The 26,755-nt window shown below is 42.4% G+C and overlaps 1 protein-coding gene across 3 annotated transcripts; it reads right to left on the reverse strand.

The window, feature by feature from the left end:
* Positions 1–1,750: 1,750 nt before the first annotated feature.
* Positions 1,751–26,305, reverse strand: LOC121532998 (protein AF-17-like). Of its 3 annotated transcripts, none has more exons than XM_045219539.1 (20): positions 26,022–26,305; positions 24,710–24,789; positions 22,769–22,823; positions 22,474–22,583; positions 20,111–20,214; positions 19,900–19,993; positions 19,404–19,523; positions 19,197–19,283; positions 16,258–16,408; positions 15,136–15,996; positions 14,304–14,503; positions 13,612–13,729; positions 12,503–12,569; positions 11,000–11,148; positions 10,333–10,545; positions 9,984–10,060; positions 8,323–8,687; positions 7,923–7,980; positions 5,046–5,228; positions 1,751–4,767 (listed from the first exon to the last, which is right to left on the reverse strand). In XM_045219539.1, the coding sequence occupies exons 1-20, from the start codon at positions 26,128–26,130 to the stop codon at positions 4,732–4,734; spliced, it is 3,237 nt and encodes a 1,078-aa protein (XP_045075474.1). In that variant the 5' UTR covers positions 26,131–26,305; the 3' UTR covers positions 1,751–4,731. The 3 variants fall into 3 exon arrangements, with proteins under 3 accessions (XP_045075474.1, XP_045075473.1, XP_045075475.1); XM_045219538.1 differs by having other exon boundaries at positions 5,046–5,234; XM_045219540.1 differs by having other exon boundaries at positions 5,046–5,234; positions 24,739–24,789; positions 26,022–26,055.
* Positions 26,306–26,755: the final 450 nt, after the last annotated feature.

The raw sequence follows: 26,755 nt of genomic DNA on the forward strand, positions 1-26,755 counted from the left end.
CCCATCCCTGGACAAGCAGGATCATAAACTGTCTCCCCAAACTCACAGTGACCTCCTCTACCAGGCCTGGCAGGCCACCGATAGGTTGCTAGGGAGGTTGCTAGCGGGCAGAACACCTGACAGTCCTTCTGCGGGCTTAGGTGAGAGCCTCCTCAGTCTCTCTCCAAGTAGAGTGCGTGGACAGAAGTGAGAGTTGTTGTTATTGAAACGTATGCATTTACTGTTGGTTGTTACTATTGCCAGTTGTTAATAGTAGTTGATGCTATCTATGTGTTATACAGTCCTTTGCTTATGTCACTATCTCCTTATACCAGGGGTGTCGAACTCATTTTGCCCCGGGGGCCGCATTCTGTCTTCAACAAGGTCCGGAGGTCCGCACTGAAAATTGGTTATACTGTATTTCCTTGCCATCAAAATTACCTACAAAATTGTCCTATATCCATAATTTTTTTTTGTTTCCAATGCTCCCGGACTGTCTAGTGATTGTTAGCGAGCTGGACAGTCAAGAAACTGTATGAATGTAGGTCTATTGACTGTGCACAGTGATTATTAGCGAGCAGGACAGTCAAGAAACTGTATGAATATAGGTCCATTATCATTTCTACACAGTTTCGATTTGGTTTTAGTCATTTTTAAGTATATTGAGTTAGTTCCCCTCCCCCCAAAAAAAGAATCACGACGCGGGTGTTTTTTTACTCAAACCACCTGTGGGCCGGATTGGACCCCCTCGGGTCTTATGTTAATCAGTGGTGGAAAAAGTACCCATTTGTCATTCTTGAGTAAAAGTAAAGATACGTTAATAGAAAATGACTCAAGTAAAAGAGAAAGTCACCCAGTAAAATACTACTTGAGTAAAAATCTAAAAGTATTTGGAAATATACTTAAGTATCAAAAGTAAATGTAATTGATCAAATGTACTTAATTATTAAAAGTAAAAGGATAAATCATTTCAAATTCCTTATATTAAGCAAACCAGACGGCACCATTTTCTTGTTTTTTGAAATGTACGGATAGCCAGTGTGCTCCAACACACATAATTTACAAACGAAGCATTTGTGTTTAGTGAATCCACAAGATCAGGTAGTAGGGATGACCAGGGATGTTCTCTTGATAAGTGTGTGAATTTGACCATTCTCCTGTCCTGCTAAGCATTCAAAATGTAACAAATTATTTTGGGTGTCAGGGAAAATGTATGGAGTAAAAAGTACATTATTTTCTTTAGGAATGTAGTGAAGTAAAAGTAAAAGTTGTCCAAAAAAACCCATAGTAAAGTACAGATACCCCCCAAAAATATGTAAGTAGTACTTGAAAGTATTTTTACTTAAGTACTTTATATCACTGAATATAATTGCTCTTGTGCTGTTACTCACTCTAATGCTATGTCTATTATGTACAGTATATTCATTCATATCTCTTATCTGTATATAACTACATCCATCTCATATGTATGTCCTCTGGAAATAATGTTCTCTATTGTGTGTAACTCTCTGTGAGGTTGCCTTATTCCTCTGACTGGAAAATGTGTCAGTGAGTCACTGACCAGCCCAACTGGAGAGCCGCTCTCTTTCAGTTATGACTGTTCATAACACTGTTATGACTGGTTCATGAAGGCATTATGACAAGCTGCTTCAAGTAAGTAATGCACACAACAAGGACGTTGTCAATGCTGCAGTCTGGAAATGAAGCTTTGAAACCAAGAGAACATGCAAATCAACTCAGTAAAATACATTTATTGACAGTAAAAGTTCAGTCGTCTTAATAGTTCCTTTTTAATTTTTACACAAAAATATCAAAATACTTTACAGGGCATTAAATCTGAATATTGGCAAATTCATTGTTGATTAATTATCTCAAACAAATACAATGTACATTGACAACAATGCTTGTCCTTTCTCAAATGCAGTGCTCAATTTAAATTTCATAAAACATTTTTTGAGAACAATGCATTTAAAAACGATGTGTAGTCTAACTTGGTATTTAGCTACTGATTTGCGAGACTTAAATGCATTTCATGCATTTTATGTCCCAAGAAGTTTGTTCCATTTTCATCAAACTTCATTGAGAGAGAGGTGCTTAAATATGCTGTAATACATAACAGATACACAGTACAACATACGTACATAATAACATGTATTATCTTGGTTACCCAAACTTCAAAGCTTAGAAAATGAATGTGTCTATACACAAACACATTTAAGTATACAATTTGTACTCAAACAATAAAAAACAACAAAAGTATATATACATTAAAAAAAAGGTATACATTTCATTGGGCCAAATCGCCCCAGTGCAACATGGGAAAGATTCCCCTTCAAGATTCCTTCGCAGTACTCTTTCAGTCAAAACAATCTCTTCGACATGTTCTTTCCTAGATTTTTACCTTAATCATACAACAACTCATAAGGACGTACTTGTTCAACTGCAGACCTCCTTTAGAAGTCCTGTCAATATGGAGGAATACGCTCATGTGTTATCAACGTTAACATTCTCCTATAGTCTCGTTGCTACAGTATTTGACCAACTAACATAGTCGCTTGAAAGTTCCTCACTGACAACTATCTACAAAAACAGAACAGTTCTAATACTTACCGATATCACATGTACGGGAGGTCAATATCGAGGTTGCAAACAGAAAACTAATACACATTTGGAAATGATCTTTGACCATAGTTAAATGTGGAAATTATTAAATAAGTAACGAACACCACAAAGGAAAAATATTATTCCAGTCTAACAGCGAGTTAAAAGACCTGGGAGAATGGCCGATGTTAACAGATTAGCTTGATCCCAGCACAGAAGGACTTGTTATTATGTGCCACACAAGAAAGTAGATGCAGTAAAAAAAATAACATATCAGAGTTCCCGAGTTGCCTATGTGTTCTGAATGGTAACATTTATAACTTGACATCATGATCTCAGTCGTAAGACATACTATACATTATGCTGTTATTAGAATGACGTAACAGATGTCATAGGCAGTCATATCATAACAGATAAAGTCAGCAATAATGGATTGAGTCACGGTTGTATAAGAACATAGTCACAAACACCATGACCGCTATGCCATTACTATGACAGCATTTTATAGATCTTACATTTACATTTACATCATTTAGCAGACGCTCTTATCCAGAGCGACTTTACTTATGACAAAGTAAAGTGATACCGTCTAACATGGGATGTTACTTGTCAGTTCTTCTAAAAACTAGAACATTGAGCAGCATCTTAAGACACTATTACAGATGATTTGAGACTTATCAATAAACATATTTTCATTTTACAATTGTTGACATATCACTGTTGCCTATCAATATTATAAATGATAAGATTGAAAAGAGTGCTTTCACCTAAATCTGAAATAATGGTAAATGTAACCAGAACAAAAACTGAGAAGAGAAGAGAACCTGCCTTTTTGCTGTTAAGAGTGAGTTGTTTTCCCTCAGTAACTCTAGCATCATTTTAAGGCATTGACAACTATACAGTATTGCTAAAAGAACAACTAGTTTTCCGGGCATCAAAAGAACAATATGTACAACAGAAACAAATCAGAAACACTAACAGTTCAGGATAGAGTGCAAAATATTCAAACTAATCAATCACTAACTTGTCAGTTCCATGTAGCCTAGTAACAGTAAGTACCAAATATCCCTTATTAGGTTCTATATCGGTGGTTCATTTTCGAAGAAAAGTATACATGGGTTGAACAAAATTAAAATAATAATCGTACATATTTACTTTGACTATTTTCAAATGTTTGGTTTGGTTTCATTAATCTCGGCAGCGGCACACATATTGAACTTCATACAATCTCTATAAATTCTCAGGGGTGGACTGAGGCATAGTTGGCACTCTACCCTGCCAATGCCAGTCCCCAGATAATTTGGTGCCAGTCTGTAGCTGTGACATTTAATAGGATAGAATAGGAATATCATAGTTGTAAAATATATGAGAGGGAAGAAAATGAAAGGAATTCAGACCTTGAGGAAGACAGTTGATGTTTAGAGAGGTGGCAGACAGTTCGTCCTCAACAAGGACGTTTGGAGGGATACATTGGTTCCATAGGGGTATAATTGCTGAAGTGGAGGGTCAGTGCTTCAGTAAAGTTATGGCCTAAGGACACTTTGGCCCAAAACACTCACACCCAAATTCCAAGTCGACACTTAGCCCAACCCATAGGCACTCCGGTAGATCTAAAAGGATTGGATAGGTTTAAAATGATAAGGTAATTGATTTACCTTGCCTTCTGATTGGCTGGGTGGAATATTCACCATATTGTTTACACCCATCTAATCATTTCAGATCTCAGGAAGTGCCTTGGGAGTAGCGGCTAGGGGTTCTATGCTGGACCCCGATACCCTCCACATCTACCTTCAGGACACCAGAGTCTCTGGCTCTGCTACAAGAGCAAAACCAATTGGTCTTGTTAACAGATTAGTGCAATTCAATTACAGACCACTGTATTCATGCTCTCTGAAAGCTGCCTACACATACATACGGACCTAGAAGAAAAAAACTTCCTCAAATAAAAAATAACAACCGTTTAAGTCGGTTCCATTATACATTCATAAAAGAGGGGGAAAGACAGAGACGATAGAAGACAGAGAGTTCAAGAGTCTTTCAGATGGAGATTAAAGGTGACATTAGTTTCTGATGGAACAGCTCAATTACCTTCCTTCCCACCTGTTATAGCTGCTGTTATAGCTGCAACAGTTCAGACATGAAGAAGACATGTCAGCCATTCTTGTCTCCGCCCTTCTCTCCCATCCCCTGAAATCAAACACATTTAAAACTGACCTGTGAGTTTAGATGTTCAGCCCACACATATATTTGTCATCATTTATGGAGTATACACCTACAGTATTTCCTCAGGTTTAACAGCATCACAAAGCAAGTCAACATCAACAAAAGCAGTTTATTCTTTAAAGCTTCAGTTGATCAAGCATTGACATTGCTAAATGGCATATTATTATTATTATTATTATTATTATTATATACAGTGGTCTATTCAAATAAGGAGTCTTGAACAACTGCATATCGGCACTCACCCCGGGCTTGTGAAGTGCATTCTCCTGCAGGCCGAAGAGGGCGTTTCCCTGGCCACCCTGCAGGGGCGAGGCCCCCAGGTTGGGGGACTGGGCAGTGGGGGTGGAGGTGAGGGCCCCGGTCAGCGTGAGGCGCTGTAGCTCCCTCTGCCGCTGCTGTTGCAACATCTGATAGACCACCACCTGCTGCTCCTGGGACACACACAGCCCAAGAGATAAGGGACTTGGAAAATGGGTAGTGATATGCACATCCCAAATTAATCCATCGGTGCTGGGCCAAAAAAAGACCGCAGCATATACTGTATGCTGGGGTTTTTTCTCAATTTATTTTTTGGGACCAAAATAAACCTGGCCATGGTCACACTCATTGAATAATTATGGGTAACAGCCAAGCAGATTGGTAACTTTTTTTCTAATTTGGCACAGAGAAACTAGAGGCCATGAGTAACTTGAGCAAAAATAATGGCACCGATTGGCCTATAGGTGGCACTGTTATAAGCAGTCTCACTTAAACTATCATATCCAAATTTAGTTTGACCTAGAGACTTGAAACTTTGTATGTACAGTTCCTTCAGAAAGTATTCACACCCCTTGACATTTTCCACATTTTGTTGTGTTACAGCCCAAATTTAAAATGGATTAAATTTAGATTTTGTGTCACTGGCCTACACACAATATCCCACAATGTCAAAGTGGAATTGTATTTTTAGAAATGTTTACAAATTAATTAAAAATGAAAAGCTGAAATGTCTTGAGTCAAGTATTCAACCCCTTTGTTATGGCAAGCCTAAATAAGTTCAGGAGTAAAAATTTGCTCAACAGGTCACATAATACTTTGCTTGGACTCACTCTGTGTGCAATAATAGTGTTTAAGATGATTTTTGAATGACTACCTCATCTCTGTACCCCACACATACAATTATTTGTAAGGCCCCTCAGTCGAGCAGTGAATTTCAAACACCATAAAGATTAGGGAGGTTTTCCAATGCCTGACAAAGAAGGGCCACCTATTGGTAGATGAGTAAAAATAAAAAAGCAGACACTGAATATTTCTTTGAGCATGGTGAAGTTATTAATTACACTTTGGATGGTGTATCAATACACCCTGTCACTACATAGATACAGGCGTCCTTCCTAACTCAGTTGCCGGAGAGGAAGGAAACCGCTCAGGGAAAAGAAGAAAGCCTGTACAGAGTAAACATATTCCAAAACATGCATCCTGTGTGCACTAAGGCACTAAAGTAAAACTGCAAAGAAATTAACATTATTTCCTGAATACAAAGCGATATGTTTGGGGAAAATCCAACACAACACATCACTGAGTACCAGTCTGCTTTCCAACAGAAACTGGGAGACAAATTCACCTTTCAGCAGGACAATAACCTAAAACACAAGGCCAAATATATAGTGGAGTTGGTTACCAAGATAACATTGAATGTTCCTGAGTTGCCTAGTTACAGTTTAAACTTAAATCGGCTTTAAAATAATAATGTGCAACTATTGTACAATCCAGGTGTGCAAAGCTCTTAGAGACTTACCCAGAAAGACTCACAGGTCAAAGGTGATTCTAACATGTATTGACTCAGGGGTGTGAATACTTGATACTAGATATTTATATATTTAATTTTCAATACATTTGCAAACATTTCTAAAAACATGTTTTCACCTCGTCATTATGGGGTATTGTGTGTAGATGGGTGAAAAAAACAAATATTTAATACATTTTGAATTCAGGCTGTAACACAACAACATTTGGAATAAGTCAAGGGGTATGAATACTTTCGTATGGCAACGTTGGTGTCTTTCCTCATGCTGAACTAATTTGCCTCAATGACCCATAACGTCTGTCAGGACAGATTTTCCTCCATCTTGGGAATTTTGTTCTGTATTATTCAGGTCCAACCCCCATAACCGGACACCAAAGACAACCCTTGACCTCGTCCATCAGGTCAGGACAATCCATCCAATCCAACAGCTTCTGGCTATGATGCAAGCTTTAAAGGCAACCGTCAAAAATCATGGAGTAATCTTGGAGCAGCTGAGGTTTCAGACGGTACCTTCTAGCACAAATTCCAGTCCAAAACAGTACTCCACACCAACGCAGCTCCCAGTGTTGGCATTAGCTACACCTGATCAAGCTCAGGCACCACCTGAACCACCAGCAGTGGGCCGCCATTCCAGGGCTGTAGCCGCAGCCTCTCCCTACCAATCACCTCGGCCACCTCACCCCCAGACTCATCCGATCCAACCTCTTCCTATCCAGCTCCAGCCTGTAGCACCCCCTATCCAGCTCCACCAGCCTGTAGCGCCCCCTAACAAGCGTCTAGCTCCAAATAAAAAATCTGATTTGACGTGTCCATTTAAAACACTGTACATCCACTCCACAGTGGCCTATTAACTTGAAACTTGTCATCGCTATCATAGACGTCCTTAACATGAACCACACTGAATTTGGTAATGATATCTAAAAAAAAACAAGGAAACTATTAATAACAACTCATTCTTCGCATATGTAACACTAATGCTCAAAATCATCTTCTCATGAACCATACGTCAGATTCACTCCAGATGTTGTATTTAGAATCATGATTGCACACAATGGAAGATAGTTCCTACATGATCGAGTGCTTTCTTTGTTATCCAACTGATCTTGTGTCCTTTTTGTCATCCTGTGAACCCCGTTCATTGCTGCTCGCAGCTATATCTCTTATTTCAGTCCTGACAATTCATCCATTAATACTGTTTCAGTTTTATCTTAACTTCTTATGATAACCATCTTATCATCACGGTTGTGTTGTATTGCGTTACCAAACATCAAGAGCATTTACTGCAAGTGTTTGCATGGCTGAGTGTGTTTGTAGGGCATGGTAGAGTCATTACTGGAGTGAAGTGCTGCTGGAGAAGGAGCTGCTTCTGCTGCTCAGACAGGAGGGAAGACCTGAAACACAACCATGTTAAATATTACTCATCATGGGACACTTCCAGTCCAAATAACACTTAACTAGCCAACCCATTAGTCACTATTACGGTAACAGTCTAGACCTAAATCAGTCAGCACAGCCATTCACAACATCAACCAACACAGTCACAACAAGAAATCAACTGTCTGTCACTGTCAGATTATATAAAAATGTATCGCTGTCACAAAAAGAGTGGCCGTGGCTATCACAACAACAACAACAACCGATCAACAGCAATCGACCAACAACATCATCACAAAACAATCAACCAACACTATCATTACACTTTTTTGGTGATCAGACAGGGAGGAGGTACTCACGGACTCATGCTCTTGGGGAGTTGCAGGCCCTGTGCCAGTGTCTGGGGGCCCAAAGGAGGAGGCTGGGGCCGCAGGGCAGGCAGGGTGGGCTGGGGGGCGTTCTGGACAGGCGACTGGATCACCCCGTTCAGGCTGCCCAGCACGCCGTTCATGTTCAGCTGGGGACTTCCTGCTAGGGAGGCCATGAGCCCGCCCACCATGGAACTGCTGGCCTGATTGAGGCCTCCCAGGCTGTCAGTCAATCCCCGCCCACCCAGCCCGTTCAGCAAGGGCTGGCCGAAGGAGGCGGGACTCTGCTGAGGAGGCGGGGTGCTCTGGAAGGAGAGGGATGAGCTACTGCGGGAGGGACTACCAGAGTGGAGCTCCTAGAGTCGGAAGATAAAAACACAGGGTAAAACTAATAGGACAGTTATGGTTCATTTAAAGGTGCAATCTGTACGTTTCATTTCCCCATATTTCACACATTACCATTCCCTCAATGTAACAACGCGCATGTCCCGCCCACCTGAGGATCTCTTTTCAGCCATCTATTTCCTGTGTTTGAGGGGTGAAAAATCCACTTGTCACTTTAATCTCACTGGATTAATTCCTTTCATTTCACTCCTGCGACTCTTTCATACTCTTGCTTGTGCCTGTCATTTTTTCCCGTTAACGTTACGACTGTGGAAATGTTTGTAATGACCTGTCAAACATACTCTGGTAATGGCTAAAATGGTCTCAATAGAATAAATTGTCTTTACATTGAATCTATAATAACGCTAAAGCTTCGTCAGGTATTTAACGCACCGTCTTGACACTTACATCACAAGAAACATGACTTTATTTTGATGCCCTGAAATGAAAGCAACTTCCGAAAATGAACACTCGGATTATAGTGATATTATGTTTGATCTCGCAAACAATGTAAAGTATGTTTAAATAGGTGTAATCTAGAGCGAAGCGTATTGATTTTTACACCGAGGGTACCCTGCTATTGACGCACTTGTTGAATTATGCAAGACAAAGTGACAACAACAGTAATTAATGAGGCAGTCTAGACAGTGCAGGTAGGGTAGACAGAGCAAGTGTTTGGTTGTTGGAGCCCTGCTCCACCCCTTTATGTTAATCTGTTGCATATAGTCATAAATGTAAAAATATATATATATTTTGTAACTGGTGTATTTATGCAAATGATGCACATAACATTTTCTTAATTTTAACACAAAATATAAAACAATACCTGATACAATAACAACATTTATATATGAGTGCATTCTAAGAAAAAAAGTGAAATTTTACAATAAATTGAATACCTGAATTCCCACCAAAATCCCTAAACTCCATTCATTATTTGTCCGTGCCAGTAAGATATTTTATGTGTTATAATTCTGTCAATATCTGATGGATTATAACAATTCTAAAAGTTTGGAGTATCTTCATCCATTGTCCTTTCGTTGCATTTATTCAAATGTTTTTAAAACCTTTTAACAATTTAGATGGCCGTTGCTACTCAAGGTACAAACAAGTAGAGGCAGCACTTTTGATTGGAAATTAAACTCAGATGTCACCTTTAATGCTACAGTTTGGGATAAAGGATAAGTGTAATGTATAACTGAACAGTGGGTTCAGTTATTGGTTGATACTATGGTGGTAAGGTATGGTGGGCACAAAGGGGTTCTCACCTCGGATGAGGTGATGAAGGAGGTATCATTCAGGAAGCAGCTTTTAGACAGGGGACTCTTATTGGTGCTGAGGGGGTCTATAGGGATAAGAGAGGTACACACACAGGGATATAGATACAGGGACAGGGAACCAACTCCAAAAACACAACACACAACCATCCAGATTATGATGACAAAAACAAGGTTTGTGTTTGGGGATGGTGGCATGTGGCACTCTTTCCAGACTTGGCCATAGATGTCATACAGACTAGCAAACTAACTCTAACAACGAATGAGGTAAGGAGGATGGAAAGCTTCTGAGAGGAGGTGAAGGAGGAGTGGAGGATGAGGAGGGTTTTCTGAATCTGACCGTGTGCGGAGGAGAGGAAGCTGATGTGGGTGGGGGTGGGCACTAGGCCCTGGGCGGAGTGGTGGGAGTGGTGGACCTGCAGGGGGAAGGAACAGGCCAGCTCCACGTTGAGCAGCTGCAGCCGCTCCTTCTTGGCCGTCAGGCTGAGGATCTGGTCCTGGAGACGCTGGTTCTCCTGCTGCAGCGAGTGGAGGGACTGGAGCATCTCTACAACTGGAGGAGAGAGAGAGATGGAAAGGGGGAAGGAGATGGGAGAGGGGGGAAGAGACAGGGAAAAGGGGTAGGAAAGAAAGTGAGAAAATTAGAGAGTGAGAGTATAGCACTGTATTAGAGTCACTTCTGTTTTTTGTTACAGCTTCCATACTGAGTGTTGTGTCGCACAGTGCTGTTTGTGCAAAGACAGGTCCTAAGGGATACACTAATGTTCATTGCTGAAGAGCACAGCGCATTTGAAATGATCTGAAAGCAAGAAGATCAGTGTATCAGACTGACTCGGGTTGATAAGAATCCATTTAATCTTCAAAGAGTCCAAAAATACATTTTACAGTGGGTGTGTATGACAGACTGTGTCATAAAGGCAGACACATCGCCCAAAAAAGACAAACGGAAAATTCTCAGAGAATGAAGATATATTATAGACTGCCACAAAGCATCCCAGTGTACTTACTGTTGGCTCCCATCTCTCCGTTGCCATGCTTCTCCAGGAGGAGCTCTATGTGGAAGCTGGATGGAGGGACGTTTTCAGGGCGACCTCTGACCCCAGTGCCCACGCCCTCTCTCTGGTCAAACAGCAGGGGCAGACTGCTCATAGGAGACCTGTGAGAAGAACAGTGGTAAATGAACGGGGATACGGCTACAGAGAACAGAAACAGATTGAAATGGAATAAAGGTGATACACAAGAGACAGAATGAAATGGAAAGGTAAAGTATACAAAAGTAAAAGTGAGTGTGAGAGAACAGTGTTGACAATAACAGTGAGAGAGATTAGTGTTGATAGTAACAGTGAGAGAGAACAGTGTTGATAGTGAGAGAATAGTGTTGATAGTGACAGTGAGAGAGAATAGTATTGATAGTGACCGTGAGAGAGAACAGTGTTGATAGTAACAGTGAGAGAGAACAGTGTTGATAGTGAGAGAATAGTGTTGATAGTGACAGTGAGAGAGAATAGTATTGATAGTGACCGTGAGAGAGAACAGTGTTGATAGTGTCAGTGAGAGAGAACAGTGTTGATAGTGAGAGAATAGTGTTGATAGTGACAGTGAGAGAGAATAGTATTGATAGTTACAGTGAGAGAGTGTAGTGTTGATAGTGAGAGAATAGTGTTGATAGTGAGAGAATAGTGTTGATAGTGACAGTGAGAGAAAATAGTATTGATAGTGACCGTGAGAGATAACAGTGTTGATAGTGACCGTGAGAGAAAACAGTGTTGATAGTGTCAGTGAGAGAGAACAGTGTTGATAGTGAGAGAATAGTGTTGATAGTGACAGTGAGAGAAAATAGTATTGATAGTTACAGTGAGAGAGTGTAGTGTTGATAGTGAGAGAATAGTGTTGATAGTGAGAGAATAGTGTTGATAGTGACAGTGAGAGAAAATAGTATTGATAGTGACCGTGAGAGATAACAGTGTTGATAGTGTCAGTGAGAGAGAACAGTGTTGATAGTGAGAGAATAGTGTTGATAGTGACAGTGAGAGAGAATAGTATTGATAGTTACAGTGAGAGAGTGTAGTGTTGATAGTGAGAGAATAGTGTTGATAGTGAGAGAATAGTGTTGATAGTGACAGTGAGAGAGAATAGTATTGATAGTTACAGTGAGAGAGAACAGTGTTGATAGTGAGAGAATAGTTTTGATAGTGACCGTGAGAGACAATAGTATTGATAGTGACAGTGAGAGAGAACAGTGTTGATAGTGAGAGAATAGTGTTGACAGTGACAGTGAGAGAAAATAGTGTTGATAGTGAGGGAATAGTGTTGATAGTGACCGTGAGAGAGAATAGTATTGATAGTGACAGTGAGAGAGAACAGTGTTGATAGTGAGAGACTAGTGTTGACAGTGACAGTGAGAGAAAATAGTGTTGATAGTGACAGTGAGAGAGAACAGTGTTGATAGTGACAGTGAGAGAAAATAGTATTGATAGTGACAGTGAGAGTAGAGTCATAGAGAAACTTACTGTGAGGAAAGGCTCTCTCGTGGCGAGTTGTCGTGACATGGGAAGCGACAGTCGTCCATCTCGGACTCTGAGAGGAGAGAGGGCAATCACGATAAACTACCAAGTAGCTACAGTAAGGGAGAGTGGGGTAAGTTGAGCCATTTTTTACATTAAGCATCACTCCGTCAAGGGAAATATAGTATTTCTTTCTGTTTTGAAAACATAGCTTGTCCAAACAAAAGTGGTCTCTTGGCACAACTTAGTTGAGCCGTGGGACAGGGTAAGTTAAGACAACTTAGTTGAGCCGTGGGACAAGGTAAGTTAAGACAACTTAGTTGAGCCGTGGGACAGGGTAAGTTAAGACAACTTAGTTGAGCCGTGGGACAGGGTAAGTTAAGACAACTTAGTTGAGCCGTGGGACAGGGTAAGTTAAGACAACTTAGTTGAGCCGTGGGACAGGGTAAGTTAAGACAACTTAGTTGAGCCGTGGGACAGGGTAAGTTAAGACAACTTAGTTGAGCCGTGGGACAAGGTAAGTTAAGACAACTTAGTTGAGCCGTGGGACAGGGTAAGTTAAGACAACTTAGTTGAGCCGTGGGACAGGGTAAGTTAAGACAACTTAGTTGAGCCGTGGGACAGGGTAAGTTAAGACAACTTAGTTGAGCCGTGGGACAGGGTAAGTTAAGACAACTTAGTTGAGCCGTGGGACAGGGTAAGTTAAGACAACTTAGTCGAGCCGTGGGACAGGGTAAGTTAAGCTGCCTACAAATGTCTGTACTAAATGTAATATTACCATTACCTTTTTTAAAACCATGTCTATCTTTATTTCCCCAACACAATTCAAAGCAATCACAATCGCTTTTTGTCTTTTAATAATTTTAAGCATCTTTTAACAGAGGCTTAACACCTAACAAACACTTTGTACTTTTTTAACACTTTTAACATAGGCCAGGCCCTGTTGTTACCTCATATCCCAGAGATAATGCCTTGCAAAATTATTAATTTTGTGTATAGTTTCCTAGAAACAAGGGTGGCTCAACTTACTCCTTTGGTTCAATTTACCCCACTCTCCCCTATGTAACTTCATAGCAAACATAAGTATCTCACTAACGAGCGTGTGTGTGTGTTACCTGGAAGTGAGGTCTGGGCTTGGCTGAGTAGTGAGGGCAGTGTAGGGGCAGTAGAAAGGATCCTGCCAAAGGGCTGAGAAGAGCTGAGGTTGTAGGAAGAACTGGAACATGGGTGGACCTACAAGGGTTTAACACACAGAGAACAAAGTTAGGATCTAATTTACCTGGCAACTGAATACATGTGGGATACTATTTTAGTTTTAACATGATATCATTGATAAGCTCAGTCATGGGCTGCGTTTCAAATGGCACTATATATTCCCTGCATAGTGCACTACATTGATGTAGGATCTTAATTTGATCACCCTGTTGTAGGAGAACCTTCCTGCAATGCAGGACATTTTTAACTTGTAGTGTATTTGCTTTAGCAAACTGGTTCAAATTAAGATCATACATCTGTATATAGGGAATAGGGTGCCATCTGGGGTGCAGACTAAAGTTCTGCTACCTGACCCAAGCTTGACGGGCTCCGACATTATACATCGGGTTAGGGCTGGGTAGGGCCTGTTTTTTCATCAATAACTAGGATTTACTAACTGAGGAAGGTTTCGGGTTTCGGGCAGGGCCTTACATTTGGCAGAGGCAATCGGACCTGGGTAGGGTAGGGCCTGAATGTCATGGACATGTGTAGGGCTTAAAATGAATGTCCGTGCAGGGCTCTAACGCAGACATGATGTTGATTTCTGGAGTACCTGTGTGTTGGGGGCAGAGTTGACTGGTTGAAGTGACAGTGTGGAGACGTGAGATGGCAGGAGTCCTGAAGAGAGAGCGGTGCTACATATGCCCCCGCCCAACGATAGAGGGGTGGTGCACACCCCTCCTCCCAAAGACAAAGGGGTGTTACAGACACCCCTACTCAAAGACAGAGGGTCCTTGTGACTGATGTAGTTTCCTAAAGAAGAGAATAATATCAGACTTAATTCATAAATGCAATTAATTTATAGAACACACACATGCACATATGTACAGACACATACACACACACACAAGCGCACACCTAAAAGTGCTAAGGTTCTATCTTCTGAGAGTAGAGCAAAAGCAGGATGTCAACCCAGCCATTGACGCACACGCTCTCACTGTTGACACTACACACAACACCACAATCTAGCAAATCTCTTTACTACGCACAGATCACTAACTACCTAAGGCCAGATTTATTATGTATGTGCAAAGCTTGCACTTCTAGTTCTGTTCAAAAAGTCATAAGCAACAAAGGGTTCTTTACTCTTATTGTTACTCAATCTGTTACTTTTCTTCATCCTTTTCTTTCTCTCTAGTGCAAATATGTACAAGCTTAAATCTGCCCCCCATTTTCTAAATGAGGTATCTTGCTACCTGAACATCTCTAAATACACATACTTATACTTATAACGTGTACGTTCATCATTCAAAGTCACAATACATAGAAATGCGGTGTATTATTTCCACATGCAAGTGCACACTTGCAGTCACTTGTGCGCTCACAGGAAGCTAGAGGGCTACCACACAGCACACCCACTCAGACGGATCTGGTGAGAAACTCACCGGAGCCGAGCAGCGTATTGCCGCGGCCTGTGGAGAAACTGACGCTAGAGGAAGTGGAGGAGGAGGGGAAGGAGGAGGAGGAGAGGGAGGAGGTGTGCAGGGTGGAGGAGTACGCTGTGTGGGGGAGGGTGGGGGAGCTGGGGAAGAGCGAGGAGGACAAGGTGGAGGAGGTTAGGGGTGGAGGTGGAGCAGGAGCCGTGTGGTGATGGTGCTGACGGTACTCCTCCTCTCGCCTCTCCGTCCGCTCCCGGTTCTTGCTCCCCCGTGGGCGCCCCGGTCCGTGCCGGCTCTTCTTGTTGCCACGGTGCCTCCTCTCCCGGTGTGTTGGCAGCGGTGGTGGGGGCGTGGCCTTGTCTTCCTCTAGGTCGGCCTCCTCCAGTATAGGGGGCGTGGCTAGGTGCGGGGACTTGAGAAGCGACTTGGAAGGCTTGTAGTCCCCCGAGGAAGAGGAGGAGGAGATTTTGCGGAGCTTGCTGCTGCCGCCGCCTAGCCCACCCGAGGAGGAAGTGATGCGCATGATGGAGCCGAAGGTGGAGATGGTGACCTTGGTCTCGAAGGAGCTGGCCTCGCCCTCTGACCTCTCGTGACCCTGCGACGACCCTCCGTGAGGTCCGTCAACCGGGGTCAGGGCCGGGGGCTGCATGGAGGCCTTGTTGTGGTATTTACTATTGTCCAATTCCTCTTCCTCTTCTTTCTCTTCTTCCCTTTCCTCCTCCTCTTCTTCGTCATCTTCCTCAGGCGCTGTCCGTCTGGTCCGCTCTTCGTGGTGCTCCTCAGCACCGTGCTCGTCCTCTCCTCGGTCGGGGTCACACTCCAAACGAGAGGTAGAGGAGAACGGGAGGAAGTCTTGGGAGCCGCCACCTGGGAATACACACCATAGTTATACCTAAACACAGCACAATAACCAGACAACACTATACGGTGCAGTTATACCTAAACCATTATAAAACAAACGTTCAGACTAAACACAGTGAAGTTATACCAAAACAAAGAGCTAAAAATCGAGCAGTTCTGCACTAGAGAGTTATGGATTTGGTTATTCACAAACAAACAGAACTGAATGAGAAGTTACTTGGACACAAAATGGCCGGTTGGTTGGTCCATAAAGGATTAGGTTTGTACCAGTGTTGAAGGGACTGGAGGAGCAAGAGGAAGAGGAGCAGCTCTTGCCAATGCTTCCTGTCTTCTTACTGCGATGTCCCAGCTGACTGTGAGAGCTCAACCTCTTCGAATTCCCCTCGCTGTCCTTGTTGCCGTGGTGACCCGACGACAACTACATCAACAACACAGAGAGGTCACGGGGGAAAATGTGTCATTATAGAGTGAGAAGCGGTTTGATGTAATAGATTAAAGCCATTTACGCTCATTAGAAAGTATTGTTAGACGGTCCTATTACAGTTTTTCTCAATTGCTAAAACACTAAACCCTATTGTCTGAACCAAATGCTCAGTTGCCTGAACCCACTGATTAAATCAATCACTCTTTTGGCAAAACCATAAGCACTTTTCACCTGTTTAGACATAACTTGCCAACACATTTTCATTGTGATGCACCCGTGCTGCATAATGGTGAGCACAGGTGACAAAAGTCAAACACAATTAGAGCACAGGTGTCACCACTTGAACACAACAACTCAAAATTGATCACACTTGTGGCTAATGATGTGAGGGAACATATACAGTAAGCCAGTTCAGAGAGCACTGGTTTGTGAGGCCCTACAATGGATAGAAATCTGAGAGGAAGAGTTCGTGTGAGAGGAGGTCGAGGTGGTCGAGGTGGTCAGCGAAGACAAAGAACAGTAATATCTGATGAAATCAGAGCTACTGTGATTGACCATGTTCTTGTCCATGGTATGAGCATGAGGGAGGCTGGACAAAGGGTACAACCAAACATCAGTAGATTCACTGTGTCCACCATAATCCGAAGATTTAGAGAAGAGAACAGGTAATTACCTTTTTTTGACATTATAGTACAGTATGTAAATGTTGACAGCAATTACTGTATGACATACTATATACTGTACCACAGTATACTGTAAGTAAATATATGTTTCAGTACATCACTGTACCAATGTACTGTAGTATTGTAACGGAGGGTTGGTCTAACTGTTTGTAGGACTAGTATTCCATGTATATTTTTTGTAACTCCATGTTCTCTTTTTGTAGAATTGAAAGACTGCCACATGGGGGTGGGAGGACAGGTATGTTCTCCCCACACCAAGAGACCCTAATTGTTGATATGGTCCGTGAGAACAATGCCATTAAACTGAGCGAAATTCAGCAGAAGATCATTGAGGACCATTTAAATTTTGAGGGTATCAACAGTGTCAGCCTCTCTACTGTTGATTGTGTCCTCAAGCGCAACAGACTGCGCATGAAACAGCTATACAGAGTGCCCTTTGATCTCAACTCAGACAGAGTCAAAGAGCAAAGATTCCAGTATGTACAGGTTGGCATATATCCAGACACATTCAATGTTGATTACTCTAAGTAGTGATTTACTGTAGTGGCCTAAATCACTTTTTCCGTATCACTTACAAAACTATATCTATTTCTACAGAGGGTTTTTCAACTGGATGCAATGGAAAGACCCCATCAATACATCTACATGGATGAAGCTGGGTTTAATCTCACCAAAAGGAGGAGAGGCTGTAATGTGATTGGCCATCGGGCCATTGTTGGTGTTCCTGGGCAGCGTGGTGGCAATGTCACATTATGTGCTGCCATCAGCAATCATGGGGTTGTCCACCATCATGCCAACCTGGGGCCCTACAACACTCACCAGCTCCTCATTTTCCTCAATCACATGCGAGATGCTTTGTTAGGGCAGCAGGATGAGCATCCCATCTATGTTGTTGTTTGGGACAATGTGAGTTTTCACAGAGCCCTCCAGGTTAGAGAGTGGTACAATATGAACCAAGGTTTTATCAATCTTTGCCTTCCACCGTACTCCCCTTTCCTAAACCCCATTGAGGAATTATTCTCCTCATGGCGGTGGAAGGTATATGAACGCCAACCTTACACCAGGGTAAATCTCCTGCAAGCCATGGGACTTGCCTGTGGTGACATAGGTGTGGAGGCATGCCAAGCCTGGATACGGCATGCCAGGGGTTTTTTCCCCGTTGCCTGGCCAGACAAAATGTGGCCTGTGATGTGGATGAAGTCCTGTGGCCTGACCCAGTACGGAGACATGATGCTGTGGCTGAGTAATGCACTTATTTGTATATTTTTGTACTTTATTTTTACATGGGCTTACTGTACACAAGTGGCAAACGCATAAGATTTCTGTTTGTTTTTACAAGTGCTACATGTAAATGCACAAGATTTCTGTTTTGTCTTTTTGTACAAGTGCTAAATGCACAGTTTTTTTTTGTTTTGCAACATGCATTTAGCCTACAGTGAACAATAAACATTTATTTCTCCAGCTTCATGTCCTGAGCATTATGTTTTCTATGTTTCTACGTAGTGTTTAGTGACTGTTCAGTAGTGTTTTTTATTTTGATTGACTCGGGGCACGATTTGACAACATAGTTCAGTTTTGAGCACAGATTGAACTGTTTTGAGGTGAAAGTTTGGTTTTGCAAGAAGAGTCTGAGGTTTTGTGAATGTAGCTTGAAAATTGGGATTTGTGTTCACAGTTAAGAGAAAAGGAGAGCAGCTTTCAAGAAATGTGTCTTAGCAATCGAGAAAAACTGTAAGAGAGTTCAACCAAGGACCTCATCTGGATAAAACCATTTTCACAAATGTATCAACTTAGCAATACGCAATAGTTCAAACTATTTAGGAGTCCAAATGGTTATATTAGAACAATGTAGAAAGACAGATAGGACGGGTGGATGTGGGGAAAGATAGAGAGAGAGAGAGAGAGATATGAGAGAGAGAGAGAGAGAGATAGAGAGATATGAGAGAGAGAGAGATATGAGAGAGAGAGAGATATGAGAGAGAGAAAGAGAGAGAGAGAGAGAGAGAGAGAGAGAGAGAGAGAGAGAGATATGAGAGATATGAGAGGTTAGAGACTGAGTGCACGTAGGGGTGTAAATATTGGGGTTGGCTAGGCTTTACCTTGTCCATGCTGCTGGACAGTGAGGACCCCTGACCATCAGATGACTTTTTATGCCGCTCCTTTTGCCTCATCTTGTCCTTGTGACTCTGAATGAAACCAAAGGGAGAGGCTGAGGATTTGAGCATTCATGCAAATACAGCAATACAAGCCACACAAAGCAATAGTCAAATGCACGTTCAGTATGTACACAATACACACACACTCACCTTCCTGGGCCTGTGGTGGTGGGAGCCGTGTTTGTCCTGGGAGGGGGAGGTGGAGCGCCCCCTAGAGTGGCCGAAGGAGCTGCGTTCGGTGTTCTCCCCACTGGAGCGCATCTTCTTCTGCTACAGGAACCCACAGTGGAGAGGCAGAGAATCACACTGCTGCCAACAGTAACAATCACAGGGGCAAGTACAGCTAGAGGGGCAATAGCTAGAGGGGCAATAGCTACAGCTACAGGGGCAACTAGGTGGCAGTAGCTAGAAGGGAAACTGTCACAGGGGATATTTCTCTACACAGGCTTGAAAAGCTATGCCTCCTTGCCTTCCTCAATGCAGTATGTGAATGGAAGTTACAAATCCAACTGAAAAGTTGTAAATCCTTTCCAAAGCCTTCTTTTTACACCATATAACACATTTACACATTTCATGCCATTTAAATAAGAATTGGAGATCTCATGGAAAGCTGAAAACAGAGTCGAATAGATTGCCAGTCTCTTACCATCTTGCTGTAATGGTGCTTGCAGTAGCCACAGTACTTGACGTTGTCAGCCTCAGGGCCCTCCTCCTCACACAGCAGGCCAGCCATCTGAGCACTGCACAGGGTCAGACAGTCAGACAGACGGGAGAGGACACACACACACACAGTCACACACACAGACACACACACAGACACACACACACACACAGACACACACCCACAGACCACTCACCAGGTGACGTGGAAGGCTTGTCGACAGCCCTGGCGGTTGCACGTCATGCAGGCTCCACAGGCAGCCTTGCTCTCTCGCCCGTGGTCTTCACAGATATAACACGTCTAAAGACAGAGGAGGAGAAGAAGAAAAATGGTGGAAAAGAAAGATAAAAAAGAATGACGACTGACCAGAACATATCTCCTCTTCTCAACAGCAGATGTCAACCTGAAATCACACACATATGTAATGGGCAGACTTAGCTATGGAAGGTAAATCAGTCGTTCCACGAAATGAGTGGCTTTTGTGTCCCTTTGATATTTTATGTAGAAATTGTGCACAGATATTGCATTTTAAAATCCTGTTATATTACTGTAAATGACCTTTAATATAGACCACATGGAAGATTTTTTATATGAATAAAGACTTGCTAAAGTGCCAAAATTCAGCAATATGACATGTCCCTCTGTGCATCCTCCGTGACTTATATGAAGATTTTAACCCACTTAACCCCAACATTTGTCCAAGTTTTTACCATCATTGTAAAGCCCTAGTTATTTGGTCGCTTTGACAGTCATTTCTGAATTATTTATTTCATGTTATTAGTGATTCATTTTAAGGTCAACCCTGTTACGTGAACTGAACTCTCGTTTTAATATGGGGAAAGTATTGCTTTTTTTAAATGGAAAATTCAAGAGACATTGAACATCTAATAGTCAAGTCATAGTTTAAAAGCAGGTAAACTGGTTCTACTCTTTTTGGCCATTTTCTGGCGTTTTGTGGTGGAAAACTGAGCGGGTCGAGCATAACACGTCAACCCTGTTACCCATAGATAGACAGACTATATAAATTGTGAAGCATGCATTCAATTGCCTCTCCCTATCGCACACAACAAGCCTCCATTCCCCCTGTCACAAGGGGATTCATGGCTGATTTTAGATGAAGTCATCAACCCTGTTACTGTATTTGGCACTTAATAGGCACTTACTATAGTCATTTTTTAAGTTGAACATGTGCTCTTTATGACAGAATGATAAAATTAGGTGAAATAAAAAGTTACACTACTCAAAAAGTACCTAATTGGTGGAACGACCCAAATCTAGATGTCTGTAGTGTCCCAAATGCCATCCTATTCCCTATATAGTGCACTACCTTTGACCAGGGCCCATAGGGATAAAAAGTAGTGTACTATACTCTAGGCTCTGGTCAAAAGTAGTGCACCACATAGAGAATACGGTGCCATTTGGGATGCACACTGTGTGATACTGTTCAACTGTATGGGCCTCACCAGCGCCCAGAGCCCAACCCTAGCCTGTCATTGATAGCAGCCTTTTATGAAACATTCTGCCCCCCTTCCTGTTCAAATCTCGCTCCCCCACGGCTACTACCCAGACAGAGGGGGCTGGCTGTCTACGGGGGCACGAGAGGCCTAGCAACAGGTGCTGGACAAAGGAACAGCGGGCTCCTTCTCTTTCTTCTCCCTTCATCTGCCCCTCCTCTCCCCTTCTGAGCCATATGTATCGTGGGCCGAAGGGAAACAGAGAAACGGCATCTGGAGCTACTGTAAAGGAGGGAGGGTGGTGGGCTTATTGAGTCTTCACTCATTGCCCGCATCCCAAATGGCACCCTATACTCTGTGTAGTAAAGCTACTTTTGACCAGGGCCCATAGGGGATAGGGTACTATTTGGGACACGGCCATTGTCCACTCAAACGCTCTCTAAGAATGCAGGGCAGCAAATCCGGATGAATGCCTCTGACAACCCAGACCAGAGAGGTGCAAGCCATTTACTGTAGCTTCACCTGACACTGTAACATGAGACCACTACCAGACAAGCACTCACTATTGTACAGCAGCAAGCATCTTAGTAGCTTCCCATTGACTCTAATAGAAATGTAATCTAATCATATAAAAGCTTTCGTTCAAAAAATCTGTCTGATGGGCGTATGTTGAATATAGATTTTTCCACAATAGCGATCACTCAAGACCATTAGGCCTAAAAGCATGCAGACTGTGGTGGGATACATGGCACACTACCATCCAGATGCCAACTCTAAATGGGCTAACTTGCAGCGAGGACTTCAAAGAGAAGGCTTTGGAAAAACTCTGGAGGATCTCATGAAAGCTTTGCGTGTGCAAAAATATATTGTATACTAATGACTGCCTGCAAATCACAGAATCTGACAAAAATGTCCCCACGCGTTTGTGTGGAATATTCAAGATAGGCACATTGATGAACAACCATTTACTCTGGCTAAATAAACAATATATCCAATTTGATTAAATCTTGATAGGCCTATACAATGCATTTCAAATGACAGTCAGAACACCCTTCACAAAAGACAAACAAGGTTATCAAAAGTTGAAGTGAACAGTGAAGAATACCTTGATGTATCTGTCGTGAGGGACGTACTGCAGCACTATAGGCTCCATGGTGAGAACGTTGGCAAACTGCACCTCGGGAATATAGAGCGCACACACCACGTGGGCCCAGCCTGGAGAGAGAACAGCTCACATTAGTACACACACATACACACACATACGCACACCCTGACGTGCATACACACACATTAACACTAATAATATATTTGTAAAACAAGGCAAACGTGGAGGAAGGCGGGATTGATGGAAAGTGGAGGATGAAGGATAGAGGGAAGAAAGTCAGCGTTCAGTTGTTTACCTCCACTGTCTGTCCTCTTGAGGGCGCCATCTTTGTGAGGGCACAGCTCACATCTCTGATGAGAAATGAGAGCACACCTCACAATAACCAACTACGCACAGTAGCTTCAATAGCATACTGTACTATCAGAGTTATTACTACAACAGGCAGGGTTATGCTGTACATTGATAGAGATGCAGTATATTACATTGATTTTAATGAGTATATGGATAATATATTGATATATTGGACATACAGCACCAGTCAAAAGTTTGGACACACCTACTCGTTCCAAGGTTTTTCTTTATTTTTACTATTTTCTACATTTTACATTTTACATTTTAGTCATTTAGCAGACGCTCTTATCCAGAGCGACTTACAGTTAGTGAGTACATACATTATTTGTATATTTTTTTATACTGTCCCCCCGTGGGAATTGAACCCACAACCCTGGCATTGCAAACGCCATGCTCTACCAACTGAGCTACATCCCTGCCGGCCATTCCCTCCCCTACCCTGGACGACGCTGGGCCAATTGTAGATTGTAGAATAATAGCGAAGACATCAAAACTATGAAATAACACATATGGAATCATGTAGTAACCACAAGAGTGTTAAACAAATCAAAATATATTTGAGATTTGAGATTCTTCAAAGTAGCCACCCTTTGCCTTGATGACAGCTTTGCAAACTCTTGGCATTCTCTCAACCAGCTTCATGAGGTAGTCACCTGGAATGCATTTCAATTAACAGGTGTGCCTTGTTAAAAGTTAATTTGTGGAATTTCTTTCCTTCTTAATGTGTTTGAACCAATCAGTTGTGTTGTGACAAGGTAGGGGTGGAATACAGAAGATAGCCCTATTTGGTAAAAGACCAAGTCCATATTATGGCAAGAACAGCTCAAATAAGCAAAGAGAAACGATGGTCCATCATTACTTTAAGACATGAAGGTCAGTCAATCCGGAACAGTGCAGTATCAAAAACCATCAAGCGCTATGATGAAACTGGCTCTCATGAGGACCGCCACAGGAAAGGAAGACCCAGAGTTACCTCTGCTGCAGAGGATAAGTTCATTAGAGTTAACTGCACCTCAGATTGCAGCCCAAATAAATGCTTCACAGACTTCAAGTAACAGACACATCTCAACATCAACTGTTCAGAGGAGACTGCGTGAATCAGGCCTTCATGGTCGAATTGCTGCAAAGAAACCACTACTAAAGGACACCAATAAGAAGAAGATATTTGCTTGGGCCAAGAAACATGAGCAATGGACATTAGTAGGTCAACGGATGATCTCTGCATGTGTGGTTCCCACCGTGAAGCATGGAGGAGGAGGTGTGATGGTGTGGGGGTGCTTTGCTGGTGACACTGTCAGTGATTTATTTAGAATTCAAGGCACACTTAACCAGCATGGCTACCACAGCATTCTGCAGCGATACACCATCCCATCTGGTTTGCGCTTAGTGGGACTATCATTTGTTTTTCAACAATGACCCAACACACCTCCAGGCTGTGTAAGGGCTATTTGACCAAGAAGGAGAGTGATGGAGTGCTGCATCAGATGACCTTGCTTCCACAATCACCCGACCTCAACCCAATTGAGATGGTTTGGGATGAGTTGGACTGCAGAGTGAAGGAAAAGCAGCCAACAAGTGCTCAGCATATGTGGGAACTCCTTCAAGACAGTTGGAAAAGCGTTCCTCATGAAGCTGGTTGAGAGAATGCCAAGAGTGTGCAAAGCTGTCATCAAGGCAAAGGGTGGCTACTTTGAAGAATCTAAAATCTTAAATATATTTTGATTCGTTTAACACTTTTTTGGTTACTACATGATTCCATATGTGTTATTTCATAGTTTTGATGTCTTCACTATTATTTTACAATGTAAAATTTTTTAATAAATTAAGAAAAACACTTGAATGAGTAGCTGTGTCCAAACGTTTGACTGGTACTGTATATACTCACCACTCTTGCAGCTCTCTCCTGAGACTCACATTTTCGACAGAACCACGGTCCAGTGGGCACCTGGACGATGCCATAGCACGCTGTGACACACACACACACACACACACACACATAAAGACACAAATACAGACACATCTTTAGTCTACCACTCAAATGAATGAGACACAAACAAAGGAACCAAAACCGATACATAACTTATTAGATATGTAACTAACTAACTTCTTGGTATACCTTCAACATTTAATTTGTATTTTTTTTTTTTACTGTTGAGAGCAAGCATAGAGTAAGTAAGTAGCCTTGCACAAGCCTTGGCTTGTGAGAGCCGGAACGACTCATAGGAGCAAGAGCTGTTTCTGTAGCTTGAAGCAGCTTGATGTACAAGTACACCCCCTGGACAGGATGCTAGTCTATTGCAGGGCTTTACCCCCAATCTATCTCCTTAATGCTGAGTGCCAAGCAGAGATGCAGCAGGTCCCATTTTTACAGTCTTTGGTATGACTCGACCGGGGATCAAACTCCCAACCTTATCAGGACAGACACTCTTACCACAAGGCCACTGAATTAAGAGAAGGCATAGTTAGGGCATAAAGTTAAGTGTGACAATGATTTATAGATTTCTTGTCACAGATATTCCCGAGATGATCCCAATATTGATAGGCTCTTGAAGTAGGTCACCTTTTTCAAAGAATGGTGGTGGTTTGAATGCAGCCATAGTGGGTTTACTTTGCAAGACATAGGCTGATTTATAATAATATTACATTAATAACAGTTTATAAACTCAGATTGTATTGTGTGTCGGCTACATACGATATTGTAATTGATGTTTCCTTCATAACACAATAAATAAAAGCCTTGGGTGATATCCTGTGAAGGTGTGCACAACTCTTAAAGCCTTACAACTGTAAAGATTTACATATTAAATAATAATTGTTGGCTCTTATTAAAATCCAAACTCATGGACATACAGGGGATACAAAGATGTAAACAAAGCATGTGGATACATAGTTGAGGAAACAATGCATCCGGAAGGCCCGATAGGCCAGCTAGTCTGCTGCTCCAGTAGTAGCAAATGCTTGCTAACCCTGCGTGACTTAGTATCGAATAATAGCCACGCTACCAAAACCGCAACAGTCCGCGCCATAAGGGCTTAATGTAATTTTCTATGTCCCCTCTCTCGCGCTCGCACCACGTCAACGCGTGCTGAAGGAAAACACCCCCTCCCACATAAACACAGACACGCGCGCACGTAGGCACGCACCACCCCATCCTTCCTCAATACCGTAATTACATTGTAATATAGCAAGCTAGTTACCCTGATGCACAGCGACGCTGCACCCGTGCCCATCACAGTATACAAGAGGATTTTCAGCCCAGCCTCGCTCATCGGAACACACGCAGCAACCTCCAACCATTTCCCGCATACTGTTCCCATACGGTATTTTATACGGTTTTGCGACGACTTAATTCGCCAGGGTGTCAAGTAGGCCCTGACTTCAACGGTGTATCAAACATGGTAGTCGGTAGTCGTGCTACACTGCAACCACGAATGAATTTCAGCGTGGGATTCGGGTACGGCGAGTTTTCCGTGATGTCTTCCCGTCCCCTGTAGAACCGATGCAGTGCGCATGCCCACATCTGCAGGCAGAATAGTCTCACTGTGAAGATGACAATATTTCCATCCCTTGAAGTTATGTCCTCAGTTCTCCATGCTCAATGACAATATATATGCACCCTTTCTACATTATAATGACAAAACAGCCCGATCTCTTGCTGTCGAAAAGCAATAATGACAAAAGTGTAGACTAAAGCATGCCTCTTCTCTTTGAACTGTGGATTAAAGCACTTTAAATGCATAGCGCCATCTTTAGGGATCAGACAAAACAGAATTGTCTAGGCCTGCTAGCCTAAATTGAATATCCAGACATAGTTTGGGGAAACTGTTAATATCATTCAAAAAATATGTAGGCCAGGCCAACTACTTTGCAGATTTATTTTGAGACTTTATAACAACTATATCCAATATGTAGGCATATTAAAAAGTATTAT

The sequence above is a fragment of the Coregonus clupeaformis genome, unplaced genomic scaffold (genome assembly GCF_020615455.1).
Source record: "Coregonus clupeaformis isolate EN_2021a unplaced genomic scaffold, ASM2061545v1 scaf2448, whole genome shotgun sequence".
Taxonomy (NCBI): Eukaryota; Metazoa; Chordata; class Actinopteri; order Salmoniformes; family Salmonidae; genus Coregonus; species Coregonus clupeaformis.